The 26,423-nt window shown below is 39.6% G+C and overlaps 1 protein-coding gene across 2 annotated transcripts; it reads right to left on the reverse strand.

The window, feature by feature from the left end:
• SAAL1 (serum amyloid A-like 1) lies at positions 1 to 26,423 on the reverse strand. Of its 2 annotated transcripts, none has more exons than XM_011937447.1 (12): positions 26,250 to 26,423; positions 23,148 to 23,261; positions 16,361 to 16,444; positions 12,383 to 12,462; positions 10,553 to 10,612; positions 10,296 to 10,411; positions 9,438 to 9,618; positions 7,216 to 7,298; positions 6,940 to 7,128; positions 3,603 to 3,796; positions 1,073 to 1,165; positions 1 to 149 (listed from the first exon to the last, which is right to left on the reverse strand). In XM_011937447.1, the coding sequence occupies exons 1-12, from the start codon at positions 26,379 to 26,381 to the stop codon at positions 57 to 59; spliced, it is 1,419 nt and encodes a 472-aa protein (XP_011792837.1). In that variant the 5' UTR covers positions 26,382 to 26,423; the 3' UTR covers positions 1 to 56. The 2 variants fall into 2 exon arrangements, with proteins under 2 accessions (XP_011792837.1, XP_011792836.1); XM_011937446.1 differs by having other exon boundaries at positions 3,603 to 3,799.

A 26,423-nucleotide genomic window follows, 5' to 3' on the forward strand; every position in this document is an offset into this window, starting at 1 on the left:
TGTCAGTGAGAAAAATAAAGTTTATTTCTTATGCAGAAGTAATTCCAATTCAGGTTTTAAGTCTGAACCTTCAAACTTGGGAAGCTTTTTTCCAAGTCATCAGCAAGCGCCTTATCAACTTCATGTAGGATTTTAATAAAATCTTCCACCTATGAGTCAAACAAACAAACAAAATCAAACACAGAAGAGAAAAACGTGGTTTAAGGTACTGATTGCTCTACCTGTGGTTTCTAAATGGTCCAATGGAAAAGAAATGCTGGCAGATCTCCAGATGACAGTAACAGTACTTCCTAAACAGTCTTCTAAATCATTCTCAAGGAAATGACTATTCTTTCCCATTCCATTTTACTCTTGAGCTAGTACTTCTTCCCCTGCCTCCTCTTTACAGTCTGTTCCCACATTCTGTCCTTCATTTTCCTGAAAAAGTTCTTATTGTGAAATCTGATTCTAATGGTAGGAAATGTGATGTCATTTGAAGAACCATAAAAACCTACTGCCTATCCCAAGAATTTGATTTTGGTTTAATATAGACGCTACCTACTTCATAACAGAAAGGAGTACTATAGATTCAGAGCTGAAGTTTTCCTCTTAGAATTATTACTCCCAATAGTAGTACAAATTTTCCAGTAGTCATCTTTTTTTCCCTCAACCTTTATTGTAGACTCAGGGGGATCTAAATGTCTAAATGTGCAGGTTTGGTACAAAGGTATATCACATGATGCTGAAGTGTGAGGCACAGATGAACCTGTCACCCAGGCAGTGAGCTTAGTACCCAATAGGTACTTTTTCAGCTCTTGCCCTCCCTCTCTTCTTCCCCTCCTCCTGTAGTCCCCAGTGTCTACTTTTCCCATTTTTATGTCCATGGTATCCAATGGTTTTAGCTCCCACTTCCAAGTGAGAACATATGGTATTTGGTTTTCTGTTTCCAGCAGTCATCTATCTGACAAAGGCATTAAGTCATATAAATTGTATATACTATAATTTTTGACAATGACCTCGAAATCAAGTGCTTACTTGAAAACATTTAGTAATCCTACAAAACTTGGCCACCTATACATTTACCCATACTCACCACAGGGCTATAGAAAGGAAGAAGGTTTTGAAATGCAGAGGAACACTTCTGCTTGCTCAATTGGCCTTCCTTTACTCCCTGAGCCACCGTCTCCTAAAACAACAACATTTAATGTCAAAAAAGGAAAATTTTTTCAAGCTTTAACTAGTGAATAAAAACAAATTAGGATATTCAATTCCCTCCTGACTTCACAGGCATTTCAAATGTCCCAACTGAACCCACCGACATCAAGGAGGCTTATGTAACCCAAACGTGTTCTCCACTGTCGTCTTTATTTTAATAAAGGACACCACCATCCACCCTGCTACACAGACTGCAAACTTGCAACACAGTGAAGACTTTTCCCTCCCCTCTCCTGCTGACCCCTCCCGGCAAGTGATCAATTCTATTCTACCAAATCTCTCTTACCCCATCCCTCCTCTCCATTCAAACTTCCATTGTTTAGGCTGCCATCCTTTTTCAGATTATTCTTGAAGATTACCAACCACAAGAGCCTGTTAGTTCATCTCCTGCCCTCCAGCCTCAACTCTCTCTATTCCTTCCTACTCCTTCCTCTCTATTGCTTTTGGAGTAATCTTTCTAAACTGATCATATCACTTGGTGCTTAAAAGAAAAAAAATCTTTAGTAGCTCCTCAGTTTCTTCAAGATTAAGTCCAAATCCCCTAAACACGGCATATAAAAATTTGCATGACATAGCCCTAGTGTATCCTCAGCTCACCTTTCTTTGATGTTCCTACCACTTAAAAGTAGGTGCTCCAAAAAACAAAAGCAACAGCAAAGAATGGGAAAAAAACATTCGATAAATATGGAAAAGATGCATTATTACCCAAGAAAGTCATACAAATGGATAAATTATAAAAAAGGATAAATTTTTAATTGGATAATTAAAAATTATTATCCAATTGATTATCCAATTAATTTTTGTTTAATTATCCAATAATTAAAAATTATCCAACTAAATCAAATGGATAAATTATAAACGGATAAATTTATAGTCAAAATGGATAAATTATAAAAAAGTAGGAAACAAAATATACGACATCCAAATATTTCAATCTCATTAATTTAAAAATGCAAATCAAACTAAGACACAATTTATTACCTGAACTTTGACATAAAAATTATAATACCCAATAATAAGGGTCAAGTAAAAGCCAACATTTCACATGTAAATAGTATTTTGACAAAATATGGCCATTATGCCTTAGCCATCTTCACATTTATAATGTTGAATCCAATAATTTAAATTCTGTAAAACCTGCTGAGGTAATAACCCCAAATCTGGAAAATACAAATAGGGAAAAGAGAAGCAAGACAACTAATAAAAAAAAAAATCACCAGAATAAGAGAAACCTTTTGTTTCATTTTGTTTTTTGAGATAGGGTCTCACTTCGTCGCTCAGGTTGGAGTGCAATCCTTCCATCTCTGCCTCCCAAGTAGCTGGGATCACAGGCATGTGCCACCATACCCGGCTAATTTTTGTATTTTTTGTAGAGATGAGGTTTTGCCATGTTGCCCAAACTGGTCTCAAATACCTGGACTCAAGTGATCCACCTGCCTCAGCCCCCCAAGTGCTGGGATTATGGGTGCCTGGCCAAGAGAAACTTCTTAAGGAATACTCTTTAAAAAATTCAGTGGGTATGAATAAATATATTCTTCACAGCTATATTTGTAGCATTTTATATTCATAATACAATATATTCATAACATATTCATAATACATTTCTTTCCAAATATATGGATAGAAAAAAATATGGTCAAAGGAGGAATGTCAATAACCACTGAACATATTCAGGGAGAATATTCCTTAAGAGAAGTTTGCAGTAAATTTTGAAAACTGATTATTTGGTAAATTAGGTTTAAACTGGCTCTCAGTAAAAAGTCTTTCATCAAGAAAAATGCTTATAATATAGTGTTAAGGGAAAACAGTAGTCTATAAAAATTGCATATGCTGGGTTAAAGTATAGGAAAAATGCATTTATAAAAATACATGCATGCAAACATATGCATATGTTTGTCATACATAAATATACCAAACCATATCAGCTAGCAGTTTTTAAGATTATAAACTCATGGTGATACTAAGATTTTACTTTATTTTCCCAAAATATATAGTACTTTCTTTTTTTTTTTGTTTTTTTGAGACGGAGTCTCGCTCTGTCGCCCAGGCTGGAGTGCAGTGGCCGGATCTCAGCTCACTGCAAGCTCTGCCTCCCGGGTTTACGCCATTCTCCTGCCTCAGCCTCCCAAGTAGCTGGCACTACAGGCGCCCGCCACCTTGCCCAGCTAGTTTTTTGTATTTTTTTTTTTTTTTTAGTAGAGACGGGGTTTCACCGTGTTCGCCAGGATGGTCTCAATCTCCTGACTTCGTGATCCACCCATCTCGGCCTCCCAAAGTGCTGGGATTATAGGCTTGAGCCACCGCGCCCAGCCTATTACTTTCATATTTAAAAAAACAGTAATAAAGTTGGAGCATTAAGCAACCCACACTTTCTTTTGTTCATGACATCATCAATACTTCTTTCCTACCTTTGTTAATGCCTGAAAAATATTAGAAAGAAATTCACATAAAATATCCTTTAAGATTTTCAAGTGGAAATCATCTTGGGTTAAATCAGTCTTTTTAGTTTCTTCCGTGTTGGACTCTGTCGAATTATCTGGTTTTTTCTGACACTGTTCCATATTTTGTAAGACCCGAATGAGGCTGTCAATTAGAGGAAGATCTACTGTATAAACAAATCAAGACACATGGTATTGGCCAGTTAAGTTTGGTTTTTCATTCATATGTATTGAATTAGTGCTAGACATTATTATTTTGGGTACTACAGATACAGTGGTAACATCAGCAAGATGTCAGCCTATAAGAGGCTTACATTTTTATACTTTCAAATAAGTATATAAAATAGACTATTTTAGGTTTTGGTTAGGTTCTATGAAGGAAATAAAAGAGGAATATAGCAGTCTAGCAGGGCAAGCTCTCTGACAAGGTGACACTGAGTTGAGCACTAAAGCAATGAAGACTCAGCAATCAAAAGAGCCTAGGAGGCCAGGGGTGGTAGCTCACACTTGCAATCTCAGCACTCTGAGAGGCCAAGATGGGCGGGTAGCTTGAGCCCAGGAGTTCAAGACCAGCCTGAGCAACATGGCGAAACCGTGTCTTTACAAAAAGTACACAAAAATTAGCTCACAGGATTTTTCTACCACTACCACTGTTAACATCTTGGTCCAACTTATAACATTTCTTGCTATGAGTTAATTATCAAGAATCTCTAAAAGCCTCCTAACTCATCTCCCTTTTGTACCAATGACTCCTACATTTCTCATCAAAACAGCAGCCTATTAAAGTCAGCTCATATGTATTCAACTTCTGCTTAAAACTCACCATGATTCCCTACCTCATTTAGAGGAAAAGGCAAAATCAGGCCCTCCATACTCGACCTCTCTGGCTCCATGTGCTACTTTGCTAAATCCACCCCAGGCACATGGGATCTCACTGTTCCCCCTCAAATATACCAGGCATACTTCTGGTTGAGGGCTTTTACACTTTCTATTCCCTCTGTCTGGAATGTTCTTCTCCCCAAGTATGCACATGACTCCCCCATTCTCTCCCTAAGGACTGTACTCAATGCCACCTTCTCAATGAGGTAACATATTTATAAACGAAGATCTTAAAAATATTCAACTTTTTTTTATTAAAAACTCTTAATAAAATAGAAACAGATTAATATTTCCTTAAATGGTAAGACATATATCTTATTTTTAGGGGGGCAAGGGGGTGCAGAGTCTTGCTCTGTTGCCCAGGCTGGAGTGCAAAGGCGTCATTTCGACTCACTGCAGCCTCCGCCTCCCAGGTTCAACAACTCTCCTGCCTCAGCCTTCCGAGTAGCTGAGATTACAGGCGCACGCCACCAAACCTGGCTAATTTTTGTATTTTTAGCAGAGACAGGGTTTCACCATGTTGGCCAGGCTGACTTTGAACTCCTGACCTCAGGTAATCTGCCCACCTCAGCCACCCAAAGTGCTGGGATTATAGGTGTGAGACACCGCACCCGGTTGTAAAACATGTATCTTATACCCAATAATGCTTAACAGTGGAACTCTAGGACTATTTCTAATAAAATCCGGAAGAAGGTAAGGATGTTTTCTACCATCACTATTGTTTTACACCAGAGATTCTAGGCAACCCAGAAAGATAAGAAGAATAAACCAGAGATAGACAAGTGATAAAACATATCTAATTTAAGCCAAAGCACTATCACATAAAGCCCAAAGATTATTACTGGAACGACTATTAAAAATAGTAAGAATTTGGTAAGGTTACAGAATGCAAAGTTAATATACAGAAATCAATAGCCTTCATATATTCCAACAACAATAATCAGTGGAAGAAAATATGTCATAGACAATAGTAAACCCAAAAGATAAAATATCTAGGAATGAAACTAATAAGAAATATCCAAGATCTATATAAAGAAACCATTACTGAGAGACACAAAAAAGACCTGAACAAATGAAAGGGCATAACATATTCTTAGATATTCTATAAAGTTAACACGATGTCAATAAAAATATCAGAAAGTTTTTGTTTTTGGAACTTAAAGTTAGTGATAAGAATAGTTAAAAACATTCTGAAAACTTAGAATGAAGAGGAATTCGCCTTATTAAGTATTAAAACATAAAACCTTAATATTTAAAAACACTATGGCTACTAATATATGAACACAGTAATGGAACTGAATAGAATATATAGGGAAATTTTAAAAATAATGATGAAATTTCAAATCAGTGTGGGTAAGCTGGATTATTCACTAAATGATGTTGAGATAACTGGGTAGCCCTCTGGAAAAAAAATTGATACCACTAGTACCAAAGTTATCAAAGGGGGAAAAAAGAATTAAAGCCACACTTCACATGTGACACCAGAATAAATTCTAAATGAATCATGAATTTAATTGTGGTCATAAAAATCATTCTGTGAAAGACTATGTGTTTACACAGGAAAATATTCATTTTATATTTCTAAATGAAAGGTTGGCTAAAAAGCAGAATTAAATATATGTGCATGTGTTGGATGATAAGATTACAGACATCATGTTTCCTCGATATTTTTTATAAGTTTTTAGGCAGGGTGCAGAGGCTCATGCCTGTAATCCCAGCACTCCGGAAGGCAAGGCAGGAGGGTCATTTGAGCCCAGGAGTTTGTGACAAGCCTGGGCAAGATTGTGAGACCCTGTCTCTATAAAAAATTTAAAAACTAGCCAGGTGTGGTGTCACATGGCTGTAGTCCCAGCTACTCAGAAGGCTGAGGTGAGACAATCACCTGAGCCCAGGAATTCAAGGTTGCAGTGAGCTATGATCCTGCCACGGCACTACAGCCTGGGTGATAAAATAAGACTCTGTCTTTAAAATAAGTAAATAGGCCAGGCGGGGTGGCTCACGCCTGTAATCCTAGCACTTTGGGAGGCCGAGGTAGGTGGATCACCTGAGCTCAGGAGTTCCAGCCTAGCCTGGCCAACATGGTGAAACGCTGTCTCTACTGAAACAATACAAAAATTAGCCGGGCACAGTGGTGTGTGCCTGTAATCCCAGCTACTTGGGAGGCTGAGGCACGAGAATCACTTGAACCCAGGAGGCAGAGGTTACAGTGAGCCAAGATCACACCACCACACTCCAGCCTGGGCAGCAGAGCAAGACTCTCTTTCCAAAAAATAAAAATAAATAAAAAGTAAAATAAGTAAATAAATACGATAATAAAATAAATTTTTGAAGTTTAGCATATTTTTATAATTAGGGAAATGAAAGTATTTTTTAAAAGGGAGAAATCAATGAAATGAAAAACAATATGAGCCTAGGAAATTGTACTTGCCTTTTTCTATCTTTAGATACTCTTGCTCAGTCTGTGAGGCATAAATGGCAGACAACACTGAAAAAGCAGAGGCTAGCACTGTTTTCTGTTCTTGAAGAATGATGGGTGGATCATCAGACTGGCAGAATTCATGGCAGACCAGGTCAAAAAGTAAATTCCAAATGTCTTTTCCAGTGTCAGGACAATGTACTTAATAAAGACAACAAATAAAGCAGTACTTTAAAATCGGCAAACAATTAAATGAGTAACTGTAGCGCTTCCGATAAACCATCTTACCAATTGCTTGAATTCCATCATCCACTGTAGTAAGCAGTTGTAAAATATGCATGTAAACATCAAGCCATTCTGGATTTTCAGAACTAAATAGGAAAAGTAAAAGCACTGAATCAACGACGTTACTGTCCAGGGGATTCCAATCATTCATCCATTCAATAAATATTTATTAACCTGCCAGCCACTGTTCAAGGTGCTGAGGATAAAACAAGGAAAGGAACGAAGGCTCTGTGCTCATTAGAGCCTTTATATTCTAATAGGGGAAACAGCAAAAAATAAATATTATTTAAAATAATCAACACACACAGGATAAGAAGTAAAAAAATCTTTTTGGCTCTGTCTCATAAGAGCAACAATGCAGAAACCTGCTAGTTGATACTTTATCATTTTTGTTTGCTTGAATAATCAGAACAAAATATGACTGCGATTTTTATAGTATGAACGTAAGGTCCACTGCACCATGCATCAACAATAATGATGTTCTGAAAACGTCTCAGGATTAGCCTAGCTCCCTAGCTGAGAATACTAAAAGCATATAAGTCTAATTTTTATGATCAACCATTTGGATTCTCAAAAATCTAAATAGTTTGGAAACTCATAATCTTAGTTCTTCAACCAAGCAAGTGAAAAGACAGTGAACAATTAAAACAATGGTTTGGCAAATGTTTATTTAAGTACTTACAAATTAAATTTCAGGCACTATGTTAGGAGTTGAGAAAACAGATGTATAAGATGTTATCCCTACCTTCATAAAGTTTATACTTTAAAAGGAAAGAAGATTGCTAGCGGGGTAATTACAATAAAGTGGTATGAATGTAACATTATAGGGCTCGGAGCCACTATATAGCAAGGAGACTTAGTTTGCAGGGTCAGGGAAGGTACCTTAAGAAAAATGATGTTTACACAGAAAATGAAGGGGCAAATAAGTATGTGAGGTGGAGGAAACACACTGTGCAAAGGCCTGGAGACAAGAGAGCTGGTTCAGTTGAAGAAGTGAAGCAAACTTCACACGACTGAAACGCAGAGTACAAGGAATAAGGATAGCACTACTGGGCCTATAAGCTACGCTTTATTTTTCTGAGAATTTTTCATTTATTTCATTCTTTTTTCCCCTATTTTATTTGTTTATATTTTGGATTCAGAAGGTACATGTTGGGGGTTGTTACATGCATGGTGCTGAGGTTTGGGAATACGGATGGTCCCATTACCCAGGTGATGTACACAGTACCCAAGCTGTGTTTGTGTTTGTTTTTGTTTTTTTCTGGACCTTATCCTAAGGAAGGTAACTGAAAAGACTGAAGCATGAGAGTGAGATGAGTGCGTAATTTGCAAAAACAGCTTTAAAGTCTAGGCTTGGGAAAAGCAAGCATAGAGGCAGGAAATTCAAGTAAAAGAATGTAGCAGTTCTCCAGATGAGAGACAATAATGGCTTGACTGGCATGGATGGAATCCCAGAAAAAGTTAGGAATAAGGGTTGGGAGTTGCCTACAATGGGAAAATACTGGGGCAGGAAAGATTCTGTAATGGCTTTTCCATTTCTTCTACATTATCCAAATAGGACAGTGATTACATCATTTACTGAGATTGAGAATACTGATGAAGCAGGTTTAGGGAAAGATGATGAATTTAATCCTCACTTGGATAAAGGACACAAAATTAATAGGTTTTGATGTGGCTTACTCAGCACTAAGAATGCACTAAGCAAATCACTAAGCAGACCAATTTAAAAATTAATTTTCTAGTGATTAGCAATAAACAGTTTTAATGACCTGTAAGGCTTAGTAATCACTCTTGACAAGACATCAGAGTCCCAAAATCAGTCACTTATTGAAGACTGTCATATAAACACAAGGAGCAAAAAAAAAAAAAAAAAAAAAAAAAAGATGTGCAACATTAATTAAGAAGTTGTTAAATGTTCAATGTAAAAGCACAAGAAAATGTTTCCTCTTTGATTTAAATTACATAAAATATGATAAGACAGAAACCACAGTTAATGTTGAATAACATCCTACAGCTAAATGATAATGTAACAGGAAGTTTGCAACCACTATCATTCTTGTAAAAAGCATACAGGTTGCATCACAAATATTAGTAGTGAATTAACGTAACAAGGAGTGACTGTGTACTTTATTCTGTTATAAGGAATCTAAGAAGACTTTTATATCTGAGAATACTTCTATCAATTGCATTTTCCCAGAGCACTTTGCACGAAAGAGCTCACCTACCGTACTTGTTTGGCAGCTTCAAGTATACAGGGCACGAGCCGAAACACTGGCTGCTCTTCAGACTCTTCTTGGGGTTGGTCCAGAGGCTGAGTAGCCCCATTTCTGACCCATTCCAACATTAGTTTCTCATCCAAATCAAAGAGCTTGTCTACAACCTCCCCCACCTTCACCAGCAAGTCAACTGCAGGGAATAAAACAGATATTGAAATAAAAACAAACTGCTAAAAGCAATAGGTGTTAAGCAAAATTCCTAAAGCTATTCTAACAAAACCAAATCTTGCCAAGGCAGTACTTATTCTAAAGGGTGATTTACTTATCTCACATGTTTAAATTTGCTTATTTTTCCTCATTTTTAAATGAGGAATTCATCAGTGTCCCAGGAATTTAAGAAATTTTATATCTTCAATCAAAAAACTTTCTCCAAAAAACAAACAAACAAACAAAAAGCTGGGCATGGTGGCTTACACCTGTAATCCCAACACTTTTGGGAGGCCAAGGCTGGATGACTGCTTGAACACGAGTTCGAAACCAGCCTGGGCAAGAAAGTGAGACTCCGTCTTTACAAAAAATTTTAAAATGAGCTGAGCATGGCGGTGCACGACGATAGTCCCAGCTATTGGGGAGATTAACAGAAGGATACCTTGAGCCCAGAAGTTTGAGGCTGTAGTGGGCTATGATCACACTACTGCACTCCAACCTGGGTGACAGAGCAAGATTCTGTCTCAAACTAACAAACTTTATTAACTTGCACCCAAGGCTTTTTTCAAAAAGGTGACTTCTAGAAATAGTTACATGGTTTCCTAAAAATTAAATAAAATTTAAAACATTTTTTTTTTTCTAGACTACATGATGACTTACCATTTGTTGAACTTGACATAATGAAGCAAATGCTATCATAAATCGCTGGATGTTCCCGGATCCTTTCAACCCAAACACTGGCCACTTCTGCCTGGGAAAGGCAAGTAAGCAACAACCTACATGGTAAACGTGGGTTGAATTTCTACTTTTCAAAACAAAAAAAAAACAGTAAAGGGAATTCGAAAATAACAAATTAGCTTTTTTTCTTAGCTACTCTTATGAGTAACCTTATAGAATTCATAAAAGGAAAAGCATACCTGCTTGTTTCCAGCAGAGTAGGTGGGTCTGAATCATACAAACAGTGCAATAACACCTGCCTACAAAAACAAAGAAGTTAACCAATATGCCTCACTTCTCGCATTTAAAATATCCGAATTTTCATTTAAGTTTTTTAACATCTTTATTGTGAAATACAGCATGTATTCAGAAAAGCCCAAAAGATACAAATCTATAGTTAATAAATAATTATAAAGCAAACACTCGTGTTTCCAAGAAACAGAACAGAGCTGCAGCTCAGTAGTCACCACGTGTCCATTCCAAATCACAATTCTCTTTCCCACCTAGAAATGATGACCATTCTGATTTTTCCAGCAATCATTTCTTTACTTTGCTCTATAGTTTTATTATTTTATATATTTTGGTGTTGCTTTATACTGCAGGTAAAAGGATTAAGAGGACATGTTGAATAAATAGACATAATCTGGGAGGTTATTCGGATTCATGAAGATGGTCAAGGAGGGGAGACAACATATGAAATAAATTATATTATACTTATTCTTTTAAGTCTTCATTTATTTGCTGGAAACTATACATGTAAGATCCACTCATGTTGTTTCTTTAGCTGTTATTCTTTGACCGATTGCTGCAGAGTACTTCATTGTGTGAAAATAACACAATTTATTTTTCCAGACTACTGCTGATGGACATTTGCGTTGATTCCATTTTGGGGCTATTTCAAGTAATCCTCCTATAATATTTGTAAGAGTTACCCTGATGCACATGTGCACAGTTTCTCTTACCATATATGCCCACTATGAGCTGGTCACAGCACATGCATATGTTCCAACGTGACCAGATAATGCCCAACTATTCTAAAGTGGTTCAACAAATTTATTTTCCCATCAGCAAAATAAATTGCACCATACTAATATTAAGATAAGCATTTACTTGAATTTATAACATTTGTTAACATTTCTCATTTTTGGAGTTTTGATAGAGAACATTATAGAGACCAAACATAATCCTAAGTCATTTGCTCCATGGATGACTGTAAATTACTGAGGAATAAATACCCTGAACTAGGATCTTAAAGTCCCTCCATAACTAGGAGTTATCTCTTTCTGAGAAACCCAGGTACTTGAATCCTGTGATAAAACCCTCACGGCCCCAGTTCTGACAAAAACTGCCTAGAACAGTTTTCTTAACCTATTTGGGTACAAATTTCTTTGAGATTCTGATTAACAGCCATGAACCCTTTGCCTAGAAAACTAATACACCCACAAAATTTAGCATATAATTTCAAGGTGTTCTCAGAACACAGTAACCAAACTTGGGTTTCCTCCGTTAAAAAACCCTCTGGCCAGAACTTTACACATGGAGAAAAGAACTAGCCTCAAAGCAGAAATCTGAAAGTCTTTTCATCACAGAGGCAACCCGTTATCTTCTAGTTTGTTGGCAAGTCTTATCCTCTAAGTCAGAGCTCTCAGGATGACATTATTCAACAAATCTAGTTTCTGCAGACTCCAGCTGAGTCACTGGATTCCCTGCACCTAAAATGTTTTGGATTCCAGTTGGCTGCCCCATCTCCAAGTTTTGTCCCACTGGTTCTTCCCCTATCTGGCTTACTGCCACCAGCTGACAATTCAGGTTCCTTTGCTACTGAAGAAAACAGGCTTAAATCCTGAATCATTTCAGTACCTCCTGAAGAAGTCCCTAGCTACCATCAACACACAATGAAGTTCCTAGAAAGTATTCATCAAGACAAAGAAAAGACTATCTTTCAGATTTGCTACTTTTCCTAAGTATTAGAATTTCCTTAAGGGTATAAAAGAATATATTTTAAAACATAATTATATAGTAAGACTTACCCAAGATTTTTATCACTGCTGATGGACACACATATCTCCTGGAAACAGGCCATATTACCTAAAATTCCCACACAGATTTCCTGCCAAATCAAATTTTACAAGTCACAATGGCTCTGAGACGAAAAACATAAAAATATCAACTTGAACAAAAACTTTCACTGAGCCAACTTTTGGGGTAAGGCAGAGGGGAGGCAGGATAAAGACATATACTGCCTGTAGCCTAACCTTGACAAGCTTACAGTATTTGAGAAGGGATGAAAGACATAAGAACAAGAAAGGGCAAAGGCAGGAGCTATGGAAGAAGAACTCCTATCGATAAAACGAGTGTTAAATGATTGACAGGATTGAGATATGCAAACAAAAAGACAGACATTCAAATAAGGGGAAAGTATCAGCAAAGGCAGGAAGGGAATCATGTACGTGGCGAAGACGGCAGAAAATAAAGTACTCCGGTTGTGGCACAAAGTGGGTGAACAGCATGAGGTAAATACTGCCGGTAAAAAGGACTGAGATTAAGGGCTCTGAATGCCGTGCTGAAGAATTAGACTTAATCTGGGAAGTTATTTGGAATCATGAAGATGCTCAAGGAGAGGAGACAACATACTGAAACAGTATCTTAGAAAGATTATTCTGGTGGCAAAATGCATAATGTATTAGTGTAGTCCCTCTTTATCCATGGTATCAGTTACCCATGGTCAACCTTGGTATAAAAGTACTAAATGGAAAAGTCCAGAAATAAACAATTCATGTTTTAAATTGCATGCCTTTCTGAGTAGCATGATGAAATCTTGCACCGTCTCACCCGGGATGTGACTCATTCTTTTGTTCAACATATCCACACTGTATACACTGCCTGCCCATTAGTTACTTAGTAGCCATCTTGGCTATCAGATCGACCATCATGGTATCTCACAGGCCTTGTGTTCATGTCACCCTTATTTTACTTAATAACGGCCCCAAAGCACAAGAGTAGCGATGCTGGCAATTTGGATATGTCAAGGAGCCACCATTAAGTGCTTTCTTTACACGAAAAGGTGAAAGTTCTTGACTTCATAAGAAAAACATACAAAAATGTATGCTGAGGTTGCTTAGGAACTCTAAGAACAAATCTACCCATGAAATCGTGAAGAAGGAAAAGGAAATTTGTGCATATTATAAATAGGGTTCAGTTCTATCCTTGGTTTTAGGCACTGGGGGCCTTGGAATGTATCCCCCAAGGATAAAGGGAGACTAGTGCATAGGGAAAAGAAGTTGAAAAGAATTTAAGAATCTATCTCAGTAATAGTTAATTAATATGTAATAACATTTATTACCACTCATTATGGCCAAGCATTACTCTAAGCATTTTCCATGTATAATTTCATATAATAACTTAGGTGATAGGTACTAATAGTATCCCCATTTTTTCAGATGAGGAAACTAAGGCACAGAGAAGTTAAGCTACCTGCCTAAGATCTTGAGATCTCCAACTAGAACATGGCAGAGCTCCAGAGCTTGAGCATTTAACCACTATTTCAAACTGCACCTCAGTTATCAAGACGCAAGAGGAGGAGGGCCCTCAGGCATGGAAAAGGATGAAGCTGAGGAAGACTCTCAAGGTGAAAGCAAAATAATCCAATGTGACGATAAGGGAGACAGCAGCTGAACTTGACTCCTAGCTTTCAAGTTGCCTCATTTCCCCAGTCAGTGATATTGCTCCCATTGACAGGAAAACTAAAAAAGAAAGTGCATAAAAGGCTACAATGAGTTCAGATGGTACGGTGTTTCCAAGCTTGCTGGAATGTAAGAATCAGTCAGGGAGCTTGTTAAAAATACAGATTTCCAAATCTCATCTCAGATCTACTGAATTATAATTTCCAGGGTAGAGCCTGGAAAGCTATTGTTTACTCAGCATATACCAGGTGACTTTTATGATCAGATAAGCGTGAACATAAATCACTGAGGACATATACAATTCAGGGTTAGAGAGCACAGTTGACCCTTGAACAACACAGGTTTCAATGTGTGGGTCCACTTATAGGTGGACTTTTTCTAACCAAACTTGGAATGAAAATAGTGTCCTCAAGATGCAAAACCTGCATAATATGCAGAGCTGACTTTTCATACACACAGGATCCACAGAGCTGACTGTAGAATTGAGTATGTGCGGATTTCAGTATGGGGGAATGTCTTGCAACCACCCCCCATGTATACCAAGGGACAACTGTACAGCATGCAAGCAGAGAATGCCTGAAGAAAGTTGGAGATGTGACATCAGTTATCAGAAAGGAAGTCGAGGCTTTGCTCCTACAGGCGAGTTACAACTTAAAGGTGTAAAGAAAACACGTAAGTTCAGTAGGAAAATGAATATAATGAGAGCAAAGGATCAGGCCTCCACCTTACAAAAAGTCCATATTCAGGACAGTATAAAAAAGGAAGAAAGAAAAAAGCCAATGAAAGGTGAGAGAGGAGTGAATCAAGAGGTCAGAGACGACAGTGAGATGACACAGGAACTACAGAAATGGAGTTTCAAAAAAATATGGGTGCTTAAATGTTGGGAAAAGATTAAGAGTGAGTAGGGGCAGAAAAAAACCACACACATTTCCCTTATAAACTAAGGAGGGAATAACTGAACTTCCAATCAAAGATCAAGTTTTTCTGTCTTGGCTGCTCACTGGAATCACATGGGGAACTTTAAAAGCTGGCCAAAGTCTCACGCTTAGAGATTCTGCTTTAACTCATCTAGGGTATGGCCTGACTCAAGATTTTCAAAAGTTCCCCAGGGCAAAGCTTCTCAGAGTGCGGCAATGCTCCAGAGCACCAGCGTCACCTGGGAACATATTAGGAATCCTGGACCTACTGGACTAGAAACTCTGGAGGGGGGCTTGGCGATTAGTGATGTGGGGACATGCTTAAGTTTGACAGCCCATGTCCCAGGTGATTCTAACATGCAGCCAAGGCTGAGAATCATGTGGCAACAGACGGTGGCCAGCGGGTATATACAACAATATGACTAAATCCTAAAAGGTGCCATTCCTGACATAAGCTTATTTCTTTACACACTAGTAGTGAGTAAATATATTTAAGCCAGAAAAACTCAGTACAAAAATAGCATAATCGTCAAATCTTACATTAATATAAGGAACCAAGGAAAAAATGGTTAATCAGGCCCTAATTCAGACAGAACATTCTACTTAAATAAGAATTTTAATTCAACATTCAATTTGTAAAAACACACTATGGAATTCTCCATTTTATAATCTGAAAGAGAGGAAATACAGTACAGTGGTTATACCTGAGTCAGGCCTAGGCTGAAATCTCAGCTCCATTCTTTCCTAGTTGTGTGACCCTGAACACATATCTTCACCCAAGATCTAGTTCTTTAAAAGTATACCTCATAGTAGTAAGACCAGGTATTCAGTAAATAGCAGTTCTTCATAATTACAATTATTGAACAGATATTTACTAATCCATGTATGCACAGTACATGGCAATTTAATTGGCAATTAAGCACAGTACACTGCACACCGCGCCCGGCCAGCTCATGCTTATAATCCCAGCACTTTGGGAGGCCAAGGTGGGAGGATCACTTGAGGCCAGGAGTTCAAGACCACCCTGAGCAACATAAGGAGACCCCTGTCTTCACAAAATAACAATGAAAATTAGCTGGGTGTGGTGGCTTACACCTATAGTCCCAGTTACTTGGGAGGCTGAGGTGGGAGGGTCCCTTGAGCCCAGGAGGTCAAGACTGCAGTGAGCTGTGATCATGCCACTGTACCCTAAGCCTTGGAGACATAGTGAGACCCTGTCTCAAAAATAAAATAAAAAAAATTTAAATAGCAAATTACCTAGGACCTGGCAATGTTCAATTAACATCTACAGGCTGATTTGTTCATTTACAGTCAGTAAGAAAATCAAAGTGAGAAAAATAAATGACCATCCAGCACTATCTGTTCTTATTGCTTCAAAGAAGAAGACTTTAGAAATGTACATACTTACTCTTAATCGAGGACACTTGGACTTAGCCAGTACTCCCATGAATATATCAGGAGCGTTAAATTCTTGGAGAAATAAAGCCACATCCTGAAAAGAAAAATGATTATTAGCGTGGATATTGAATATTCTTCCCTAAACCCCAAAGCTTAGGCAACCATAAAATTCTATATTAAAATTAGAATTTTAGGCCAGGCGCGGTGGCTCACACCTGCAATCCTAGCACTTTGGGAGGCCAAGGCTGGCAGACTGCCTGAGCTCAGGAGTTCACGACCAGCCTGGGCAACACGGTGAAACTCCGTCTCTACTAAAAATACAAAAAAACTAGCCGGGCGTGGCAGCATGCACCTGTAGTCCCAGCTACTCAGGAGGCTGAGGCAGGCGAATCGCTTGAACCCGGGAGGTGGAGGTTGCAGTGAGGCGAGATTGCACCACTGCACTCCAGCCTGGGCGACAGAGCAAGACTCTGTCTCCAAAAAACATTTAAAAATAAAATAAAATTAGAATTTTAGACACAAGAAAAGAAAAAAAAAACCACAGGCTTAGGAACTCTGTCAACAGACAAAAAGGATACTAGAGAGTCTTTATGGTAACTGGTCCCAGACAATGGAACAATTTTGTAAACAAATCTAAACTACCTACAATACTCCGGAGGATTATCCCACTCGTTTCTGCCCTGAATCTATTTACCTTAATAATGTTTCTGCCCACTAGGAATTCTCATTAAACACATCCAAACACATCTGGTGATTGCCTATGAGGTATTAAGCTAGAAGTGGGGGACAAGGGAAAAAAGCAACACGCTGGGCACAGTGGCTCACACCTGTAATCCTAACACTTTGGGAGGCTGGTTAGAAAGCTGAGGTTGGTGAATCACTTGAGCCCAGGAGTTTGAGACCAGCCTGGGCAAACATGGTGAAAACCCATATCCACAAAAAATACAAAAATTAGCCAGGTGTGGTGGCACATGCCTGCAGTCCCAGCTACTTGGGAGGATGAGGTGGGAGGATCACTTGAGCCTGGGGGGGTTGAGGTTGCAGTGAGCCATGACTTTGCCACTGTACTCCAGCCTGGGCAACACAGCGAGAAAAAAAGAGTAAAACTTGGCTGGGAGAGGTGGCTCACACCTGTAATCCTAATACTTTCGGAGGCCAGGGCAGGCAGATCACTTGAGCCCAGGAGTTCGAGACCAGCCTAAGCAAACATAGTGAAACACCATCTCTACAAAAAATACAAAAATTAGCTGGGCATGGTGGTGTACCATCTGTAGTCCCAGCTACTCAGGAGGCTGAGGTGGAAGGATTGCTTGAACCCGTGAGGCACAGGTTGCAGTAAGCTGAGATATCGCCACTGCACTCCAGCCTGTGCAACAGAGTGAGACTTTGTCACAAACAAAAACAAAATTCCTTCTTGTCCTCCAAGAGCTTGAAACACGATAGGGGAAAGAAGTCAAGAACTGCTATAGGGTCCTGTCCAAAATCAGAACTCGTGTTTTCAAAATCATCAACAGAATAAAAAGTCTGATGACAATGTAACTGTGGTAGCCTCATAACTTCTTCCTAGAGAGTCTGCCACAGTGCTGAAAGGGGCATAACATACAGGTGACATGTGAGTGGACATGTGGCCCCAAATGGGCCAAATCTCACCTAGGAATGTAAGACACAAAAGCTAAGTCAGTTTGCTTGGGGATTTGCAATGTAAAATATATAAATAAAATTAAGTTTCTGGCTGTCTACTGCTTCAGATTTTCACTAAATTTGAGGTGTATATTTGAGAAGCCTTTAACTTAAAATATAAGCTGCATGCATTAAAGGGCCCTGGAACACCTCAAAGAGAGACGCAATTATTCTCCACAGCAACTGAAACCAGTAACCTGCCAGACAACTGACTGGGAGAGACACACTCTACTTACTAAAAGACCATGGTCCGAGCAAATAATATTTTCAAAGATACACTCTAAACTGAAAGTCATAACAGCAGATTCTCTTCACTGTAAGTGATCAAGCTGTCTGTCCTGTGGGCAATTCTTTGTCACATGCAGAAATTTTTAAATTTAATGGTAATTCCTGGAGTAGCACAAGGGTGGCCTAACAATATCAATACCAACAGTAATAAAATTAACATTCATTGACCAAGTATTAAATGCCAGGCACAGTGAAGTGGCTTGCATGCTATCTCATTTAATTCTCAAAACAACTCTATCAACTAGTTAACATTATTAGTCCCATTACACTCATAAGCAAACTGAAGTTTAAAAAGTTCAGCAACCTGCCCAAGATTATACAGTCTCAGTAGAGTAAAGCTAGGATTTGAACCCACCTGAGTCTGACTTGAGCCTATGGTCTTGCTTTTTAAAAGAGATGGGGGTCTTGCTATCCTGTCCATATCCTGTCCATACCGGACCAGTGGCTATTCACAGATTCACAGGCATTATCATGGCTCACTGCAGCCTCCAACTACTGGGCTCAAGTGATCCTCCTGCCTCAGCCTTCCAAATAACTGGGAATATAGGCAAGTACCCAGCGAGACTATGTTCTTAACCACTACAACATGCTACCTCTCAGGTATTCATCTATTCATTCATTACTCCCCAGATATTTTCTGAAAAACCTAATAGGCACTGTTTTAGATTCTGGGGACACATCGGTGAACAAGCTAAATAAGGACACAGTCCCAAGGAATTTTCTTTCTAAATAAATGAACAAACAATAAATATATAAACAACTGAACTACACAATTCCTAAAAGAAAATAAGATGGTATGTGCTAGAAACCCAGATAAAGGGGGCTACTTTAGACATGACATTGAAGAAGGTATTTCAGAAGGGGTGACATTATGCTTTGATGAGAAAGAATTTAAATCCATCAGAGGACACATGTAACAGAGTGAAGCAATTCTGTGGGAACACTGAAATGAGAGGTTAATTCTGACTGGAGTGTCTGGGGTGGCATCACAGAGGAGGTGACACTGAAAACGGGCCATAAACAGTGAGAAGGATTTTGCCAGCTGGAAGCCGTTCTAAACAGAGAGGCATGAATAGTACCCATGGACACGTGAAAGTGCAGGAAGTATCTATCTGGAGGTCTCTGGTCCTCGCACACTGAATTCGTGGTTACAGAGCAGTAAGAGACAAGGCTGAGATATAAACTCACTAGACTTTGCACCACGGACTTCAATGGTCAGTGGAGAGCTTAGTTCTGAGTTGGTGCCTCAAGGGCACCTCTTGTAAGGGAGCAAAAGGAGGCCAAAGAACATGACTTTGCCCCGCACCAATAACCTCCTTCAAACAGCAGCACTGTTTTCTCAATTTTAAAACTGAGATTTTCACCCTAAGAGTTCATTTAAAACACAGGTTTTATTTCTTTTTTAAAAAATGTAACCATAATTTATCAATAATTGTAGAGCAAACAGAAAGTAGATCTGAACAATACTCTCAACCAACCTGATCTGACATTGGTAATAAGATACTCCACCCAGCAACAGCAGAACACACATGCTTTTTAAGTGAACATGTCTTTTAAGTGATAGTAAAGACAAAGATAGATTGGTAAAGACAGACCATATTCTGGGCTATAAAACAAGTCTCAGCACATTTAAAAGGATTCAGTGTTCAACGACCACAGCAACAGAAAGATAACTAAAACATTCCCAAATATTTGAATCTTACCTATGAACCAAAGAAAAAGTAAAGAATATTAGAAAGTATTCTGAACTTCTGTGGCCATGGTGGCTCATGCCTGTAATCCCAGTACTTTGGGAGGCCGGGGCAGGCAGATCACTTGAGGCCAGGAGTTCAAGACTAGCCTGGCCAACATGGCAAAACCCCATCTCTACAAAAAGTACAGAGCAAGACTCTGTTTTAAAAAAAAATTGTAAACACAGCATATCAGAATTTGTGGAATACTGGTAAAGCATAAATATTTAGGGAAAATTTTATAGTGCTAGATGTCTATCTTTAAAAAGAAAGATTTCAAAGTATAAAGTATGTGGACAACTGATTTTTGACAAAGATGCAGAAGCAATTAGTGGAGAAAGGATCATCTTTTCAACAAATGAACTAGAACAATTGAATATCCATAGGCAAAAAAATAAACTTCAACCCATCCTTGCACTATGTACTATACAAAAATCAACTCAAAATGGATCACAGACTTCTATGTAAAACCTAAAATTATAAAACTTTTAGAAGAAAATGTAAGAAAACAACATAATTAAAAAACAGGCAGAAGATTCAAACAGGTACTTCACCAAAAAAGATACACGGAGTACAAATAAACACACGAAAAGATACTCATCAGCCGGGCGCGGTGGCTCAAGCCTGTAATCCCAGCACTTTAGGAAGCCGAGACGGGTGGATCACGAGGTCAGGAGATCGAGACCATCCTGGCTAACACGGTGAAACCCCGTCTCTACTAAAAAATACAAAAAAAACTAGCTGGGCGAGGTGGCGGGCGCCTGTAGTCCCAGCTACTTGGGAGGCTGAGGCAGGAGAATGGCGTAAGCCCAGGAGGCGGAGCTTGCAGTGAGCTGAGATCCAGCCACTGCACTCCAGCCTGGGCGACAGAGCCAGACTCTGTCTCAAAAAAAAAAAAGAAAAGATACTCATCATTAGGAATTAAGGAAGTCCAAATTATAATCACAATGAGCTATCACTACACACTTACTAGCATGGCTAAAATTAAGAAGACTGACCATACTAAGTGTTGATGAGGATGAGGAGAAACTGGACGTGGAATTATGTCTCACACACTGCTTGTGGTTACGTAAAACGGTAAAAACTGCTTAGGAAAACAACTTGAAAGTTTCTTAAAAAGTTCAGCATACACTTACCATATGACCCAGTCAGGCCACTTGATATGGTTTGGCTCTGTGTCCCCTGCTAAATCTCACTTGATTTGCAATCCCCATTGTCCCCATGTATCAAGGCCAAGACTAGGTGGAGGTAAGTGAATCACGGGGGCGGTTTCCCCCATGCTGTTCTCATGATAATAAGTGAGTCTCATGAGATCTGATAGTTTTATAAGCATCTGGCATTTCCCCTGCTCACACTTCTCCTTCCTGCCACCATGTGAAGAAGGTGCCTGCTTCCCCTTCCCCTTCTGCCATGATTGTAAGTTTCCTGAGATCTCCCCAGCCATGCTGAACTGAGAGTCAATTAAACCTCTTTCCTTTATAAATTACCCAGTCTCAGGTATTTCCCTATAGCAGCGTGAGAATGGACTAATACACCACTCTAGGTATTCATCCAAGGAAAACAAAAGTATATGTCCACACACACTTGTATACAAAAGTTCGCAACAGCTTTATCTGTAATAAACCTTAAACAACTCCAACATTCATCAACAGGTAAAAAATAAATTGTGGTATATACATATAATGGAACACGATTCAGCAATAAAAAAAATAAGCCATTGATATACACAACATGGATGATTCTCAAAATAATTATGCTGCATAAAAGAGCCAGACCAAAAAGAGAATATGAGCACATTTATATAAAACTCTAGAATACACACTAATCTGTAGTGACAGAAAGCAGATCAGCGGTTGCCTGGAGAGGATGGAGGAAGGGAGAGGCAAGAGGAAGAGACGACCAAGGACCATAAAGAAACTTTTAGGGGTGATGGATATGCTCTCTATTCCGATTACAGTGACAGTTTCATCTGCGTACACATTGTCAAAGTTTATTGGCTGGGTGCGGTGACGCACACCTATAATCCCAGCACTTTGGGATGCCAAGGTGGGTGGATCATTTGAGGTCAGCAGTTCGAGACTAGCCTTGCCAACAGGGTGAAACCCTGTCTCTACCAAAAATACAAAAATTCGCCGGGATTGGTGGTGCACGCCTGTACTCCCAGCTACTCCGGAGGCTATGGCAGGAGAATCACTTGAGCCCTGGAGGCGGAGGTTGCAGTGAGCTGAGATCCCCACTGCACTCCCGCCTGGGTGATAGAGACTCCATCTCCAAAAAAAAAATTATCAGTGTCAATGATACTTCGAAACAATAGGCAGTTTTTCTGTGTTAATTATACCTCAATAAAGTTTTAAATAAAATGACTGAAACAATGAATAGCCATTGACAATTTTTAAGAAAATGAGTACAATTAAGTCTGTATTTCTGGAAAAAAGATAACAGGGGTGGCAAAGTAGAGGACAGAAGGGAGGTGAAAGAGACTAAAACAAGGATTTTAATCAGGAAGCTACTGCAAAAGTCTAGGCAATAAAACAAGAGAGATCGCATAGGCCATTTAATCTCTTTTGGCCTCTATTTTCTTAACTGTATAATAAGAGTACTACCTACATTACAGGGTTATTGTGAAGATCAAATAGAATACTATACATGAAAATGCTTTTGAGCTATAGAATAAAATACAGATATTAAAACAATGATTAATATTGCAACTATAGACATATTATTTATTGTCCTTTTCTTCTAATACTATTATGGTATATTAGTGGTCTTCTAACTCCTAACCTGCTCTCAAATATATGGCCAGAGTTCTTTTTAGGTAGGTAAGTATCAGAACTTTCCTGGCCTACATGTGTGTAGGAATACATTCTTAAGAGCTATGTATTTAGTCCGAATCTATTGAGAGCTCAGATCCTCCAGCCTCAAAGACAGAAGTTTAGCACTATAGCTCATAGGATCTCATGCCCTATATCATATATGAGTGTGATTACAGACAGGAGATAAAGCCTTTCCCCAGAGTGAAGGACTGAACCGTATTTAAAACATCCATTCCCCATCTCCTCACCCAACAGTCTTTTCAGAGTTTTTTTTCCAGCCTCATACCTCATCCATTGACATATCCCATACTCTGCAAATTTCATTCTCCATTTCTTCATCAAGCTCCGTCTGCTGCTCCTCATCATCTGTGCTAGATTTGGTGTTTTCAGGGCTAACAATCTTCAGAAACACAAAGAAAGAAAACATGAATAAAAGTTGTCTACAATACTAACCAGGCACCCAAATACAGCAGGTGATCGAATAACATCTCCTTGTAACGTTGATGAGAAAAAAATATTTGATTCCTGGCCAGGGCCACCGTCTGTGTGGAGTTTGCATGTTCTCCCCATGTGTGCATGAGTCTGTTCCAGATACTTTAGTTTCCTCCCACATCCCCCAAATTTGCACATTAGCATAACTGGTGTGTCTAAATGGTCCCAATCTGAGTGAGTGTGGCTGTGTGTGTACCTGTGATGGGATGGCATCCTGTCCAAGGCTGGTTTCTGCCTTGCACCTTGAGCTGCTGGTATAGGCTTCAGCCACCGAACCAGAGCAAGTGGGTTGGGAAATGGATGAATACAAATTATTATAAAACAAAAATCTGTAAAGAAGACAATAATCATAGAGATGCACGACAATAATTATGTGGTAGGAACGTGCTCAGTAAACCTGCCTTGTTATTGTTTTTGGACTGTACAGTAGTAAGAGGTGGTCATTTTTGCTTTGTAAACATTTATTCCTTAACATAATCAAACAATAAAAGTTGTAGTGATAATCACTACAACCACCATCACTCACTAACTCACCAAAATTAGGTCAACAGTTATCTTGTTTTTATTAACCTTTCTTAAATGTATTTATAGCTCACATTTATCTCAATATTTAATACTAGATGCGTTTTGGGTCCTCATTTAGAAGTTTGGTGATGTTCTTGTGTCCAGAAATAAGCCACAGGAACTTAACTCTTGTTTATATCAATTAGCTATGTTAAATTGGTTTCATTATCAGTAATTTTGCTTAAAGTCACAATTTCCAAGAACCTACTGATGTTAAGTGAGGACTTACTTTAATAATAACCCATAATCGTTTAGAAGACACAAAGAGGCTACCAGCAAAGTATCTTTTCTTGCAAAAACCTTCTTTTAAAAACTTAGTGCCTTGGGTAAATCTATTCTTTCAACATTCACAAAGTAAATACTGTTGCTAGGCACTGGGGTAGATATACAAAGACGAGTTACATATAATCCCTTACTTTTAAGATTTTTTTTTTTAACTTTTAGGATCTAGTGGGGAAAGACATGTAAAGGGATAGTCATATTAGAAAAAGCAAAGTGGGCAGGGCGCGGTGGCTCAAGCCTGTAATCCCAGCACTTTGGGAAGCCGAGACGGGCGGATCACGAGGTCAGGAGATCGAGACCAGCCTGGCTAACACGGTGAAACCCCGTCTCTACTAAAAAAAATACAGGCCGGGCGCGGTGGCTCAAGCCTGTAATCTCAGCACTTTGGGAGGCCGAGACGGGCGGATCACGAGGTCAGCAGATCGAGACCATTCTGGCGAACACGGTGAAACCCCGTCTCTACTAAAAAATACAAAAAAACTAGCCGAGCGAGGTGGCGGGCGCCTGTAATCCAAGCCACTTGGGAGGCTGAGGCAGGAGAATGGCGTGAACCCGGGAGGCGGAGCTTGCAGTGAGCTGAGATCCGGCCACTGCACTCCAGCCTGGGCGACACAGCGAGATTCCTGTCTCAAAAAAAAAAAAAAAAAAAAAAAAGAACAAAAAAAGGCAAAGTGATTCAAATGAATTGTGGACAAAAAGTTGTAGCAGCAAAAATGATGGACCAATGATCTATTCCCGGGAGAAGATGGGGAACTTTATCTTAGGTGTTGATATTTAAGCTAAATTTTAAAGGAAGAATAGTATTGCCAGGTGAAGAAGGAGAGCAGTGAGTATTCAGAGGAAAGTACAAGAGTTCAGAGTTGAGAGAGGGCCTAGCATGTTTGGGGATGGTGAACAGTTCGCTGTTGATGGCACACGGTGTATCACAAGAAGATGAGGCTAGAAAATGCACAAACAGCCCTGGATCCCAAGCTTCAAGAAATATGCATTTTTCTCCTATGCAAACGGAACTAAGCAGTGTCATGAATAGCGCTGTCTTTAAAGAAGATTATTCTGGCAGCTGTGTAGAAAATTAACTGGAGAGGATAGAGAAGAGAAGCAGAGAAACCAATGAGGGAAACATGGGGAGAAGAAAACTCACATTTACTGACAGCCTCCTATAAGTCAAACACCATGCTATATGGCCATTATAATCTCACTTAACCTACACAATAACCCTATATATAATAATATAAATATTATAATCCCATTTTATAGAAATTAAGAGAGAAACAGAGGTTCTGAGCCGTTAGGTGACCTGCAGCTAGTGGGTAATGAAGCTGTGTTTTTTGTCTTTTTGAGACAGGGTCTCCCTCTGTCCCCCAGCCTGGAGTGCAGTAGCTGGATCATAGCTCACTGCAGCCTCTAACTCCAGGCTCAAACGATCCTCCAGCCTCCAGCCTCCTCAGCCTCCTGGGACTACAGGTGTGCACCATCATGATCGGCTTTTTTTTTTAAGTTTGTAGAAACCAGTTCTATGTTGCCCAGGCTGGTCTCGAACTCCTGGCTCAAGCGATCCTTCCGCCTCGGCCTCCCAAAGTATTGGGATTACAGACGTGAGCCACCGCGCCTAATCAGAAGCCACGTTTTTTATATAAAAGTTGTATAACCCTAAAATCACCATTTATTCTATTACAACTATAGTCCATGAAAAATATAAACTAAGGACCTGGGCTTCAGAAATGACAGTGGGGATGGGGAGCAAAACCCGAGCAATGCAGTTGCACGATTGTGTATTTTTGGAGAACTTGCGAAACTAAAATAGAACCGCAAGTATTCCAGCATCCCTATCATTATACTTCCCTTTGTGTCGAGAGACCCCGAGGGGCCCCAGATAGTTCTGGGGTCCGCAGCGGACCCGCGAAACGCAAGGAGCGAGGTCCCGCAGCGCACGCCTGGGGAGGGGTCTTCGTGGGGACGGCGGCTCCCGGGGCAGGAGGAGCCGCCAGAGGCAGAGCCCGGGTGCCTGGGGGATGTGGGGAGAGCCCATGCGTGGCGCGAGTTTCCACACCTGGATGAGTCCGCTGAGGACGCCGAAGAGCCAGTGTTTGCTGTAAACCGTGCTCCCTATGCAGTCTCCACCGGCCACCTCCTCCTCCTCCTTGTCGCGACCCGGGGACGGCGGCGAGGGGTTGCGATCCATGACTGCCGCGTTCCGCGCTCGAAGGCCGTGCCGGAAGCTGCG

Source organism: Colobus angolensis, unplaced genomic scaffold (genome assembly GCF_000951035.1).
Source record: "Colobus angolensis palliatus isolate OR3802 unplaced genomic scaffold, Cang.pa_1.0 Scaffold164, whole genome shotgun sequence".
Taxonomy (NCBI): domain Eukaryota; kingdom Metazoa; phylum Chordata; class Mammalia; order Primates; family Cercopithecidae; genus Colobus; species Colobus angolensis.

Bases quoted from the DNA above. Each gene is read 5' to 3' on its own strand.
- SAAL1 (XM_011937446.1), bottom strand. From the start codon at position 26,381: ATGGATCGCAACCCCTCGCCGCCGTCCCCGGGTCGCGACAAGGAGGAG. The intron at 9,619-10,295 runs GTAAGTCATCAT...TATTCCCTGCAG, and splicing joins TATGTCAAGTTCAACAAATG to TTGACTTGCTGGTGAAGGTG. The intron at 150-1,072 runs GTGAGTATGGGT...TTTGACTCATAG, and splicing joins TTCCTTTCTATAGCCCTGTG to GTGGAAGATTTTATTAAAAT.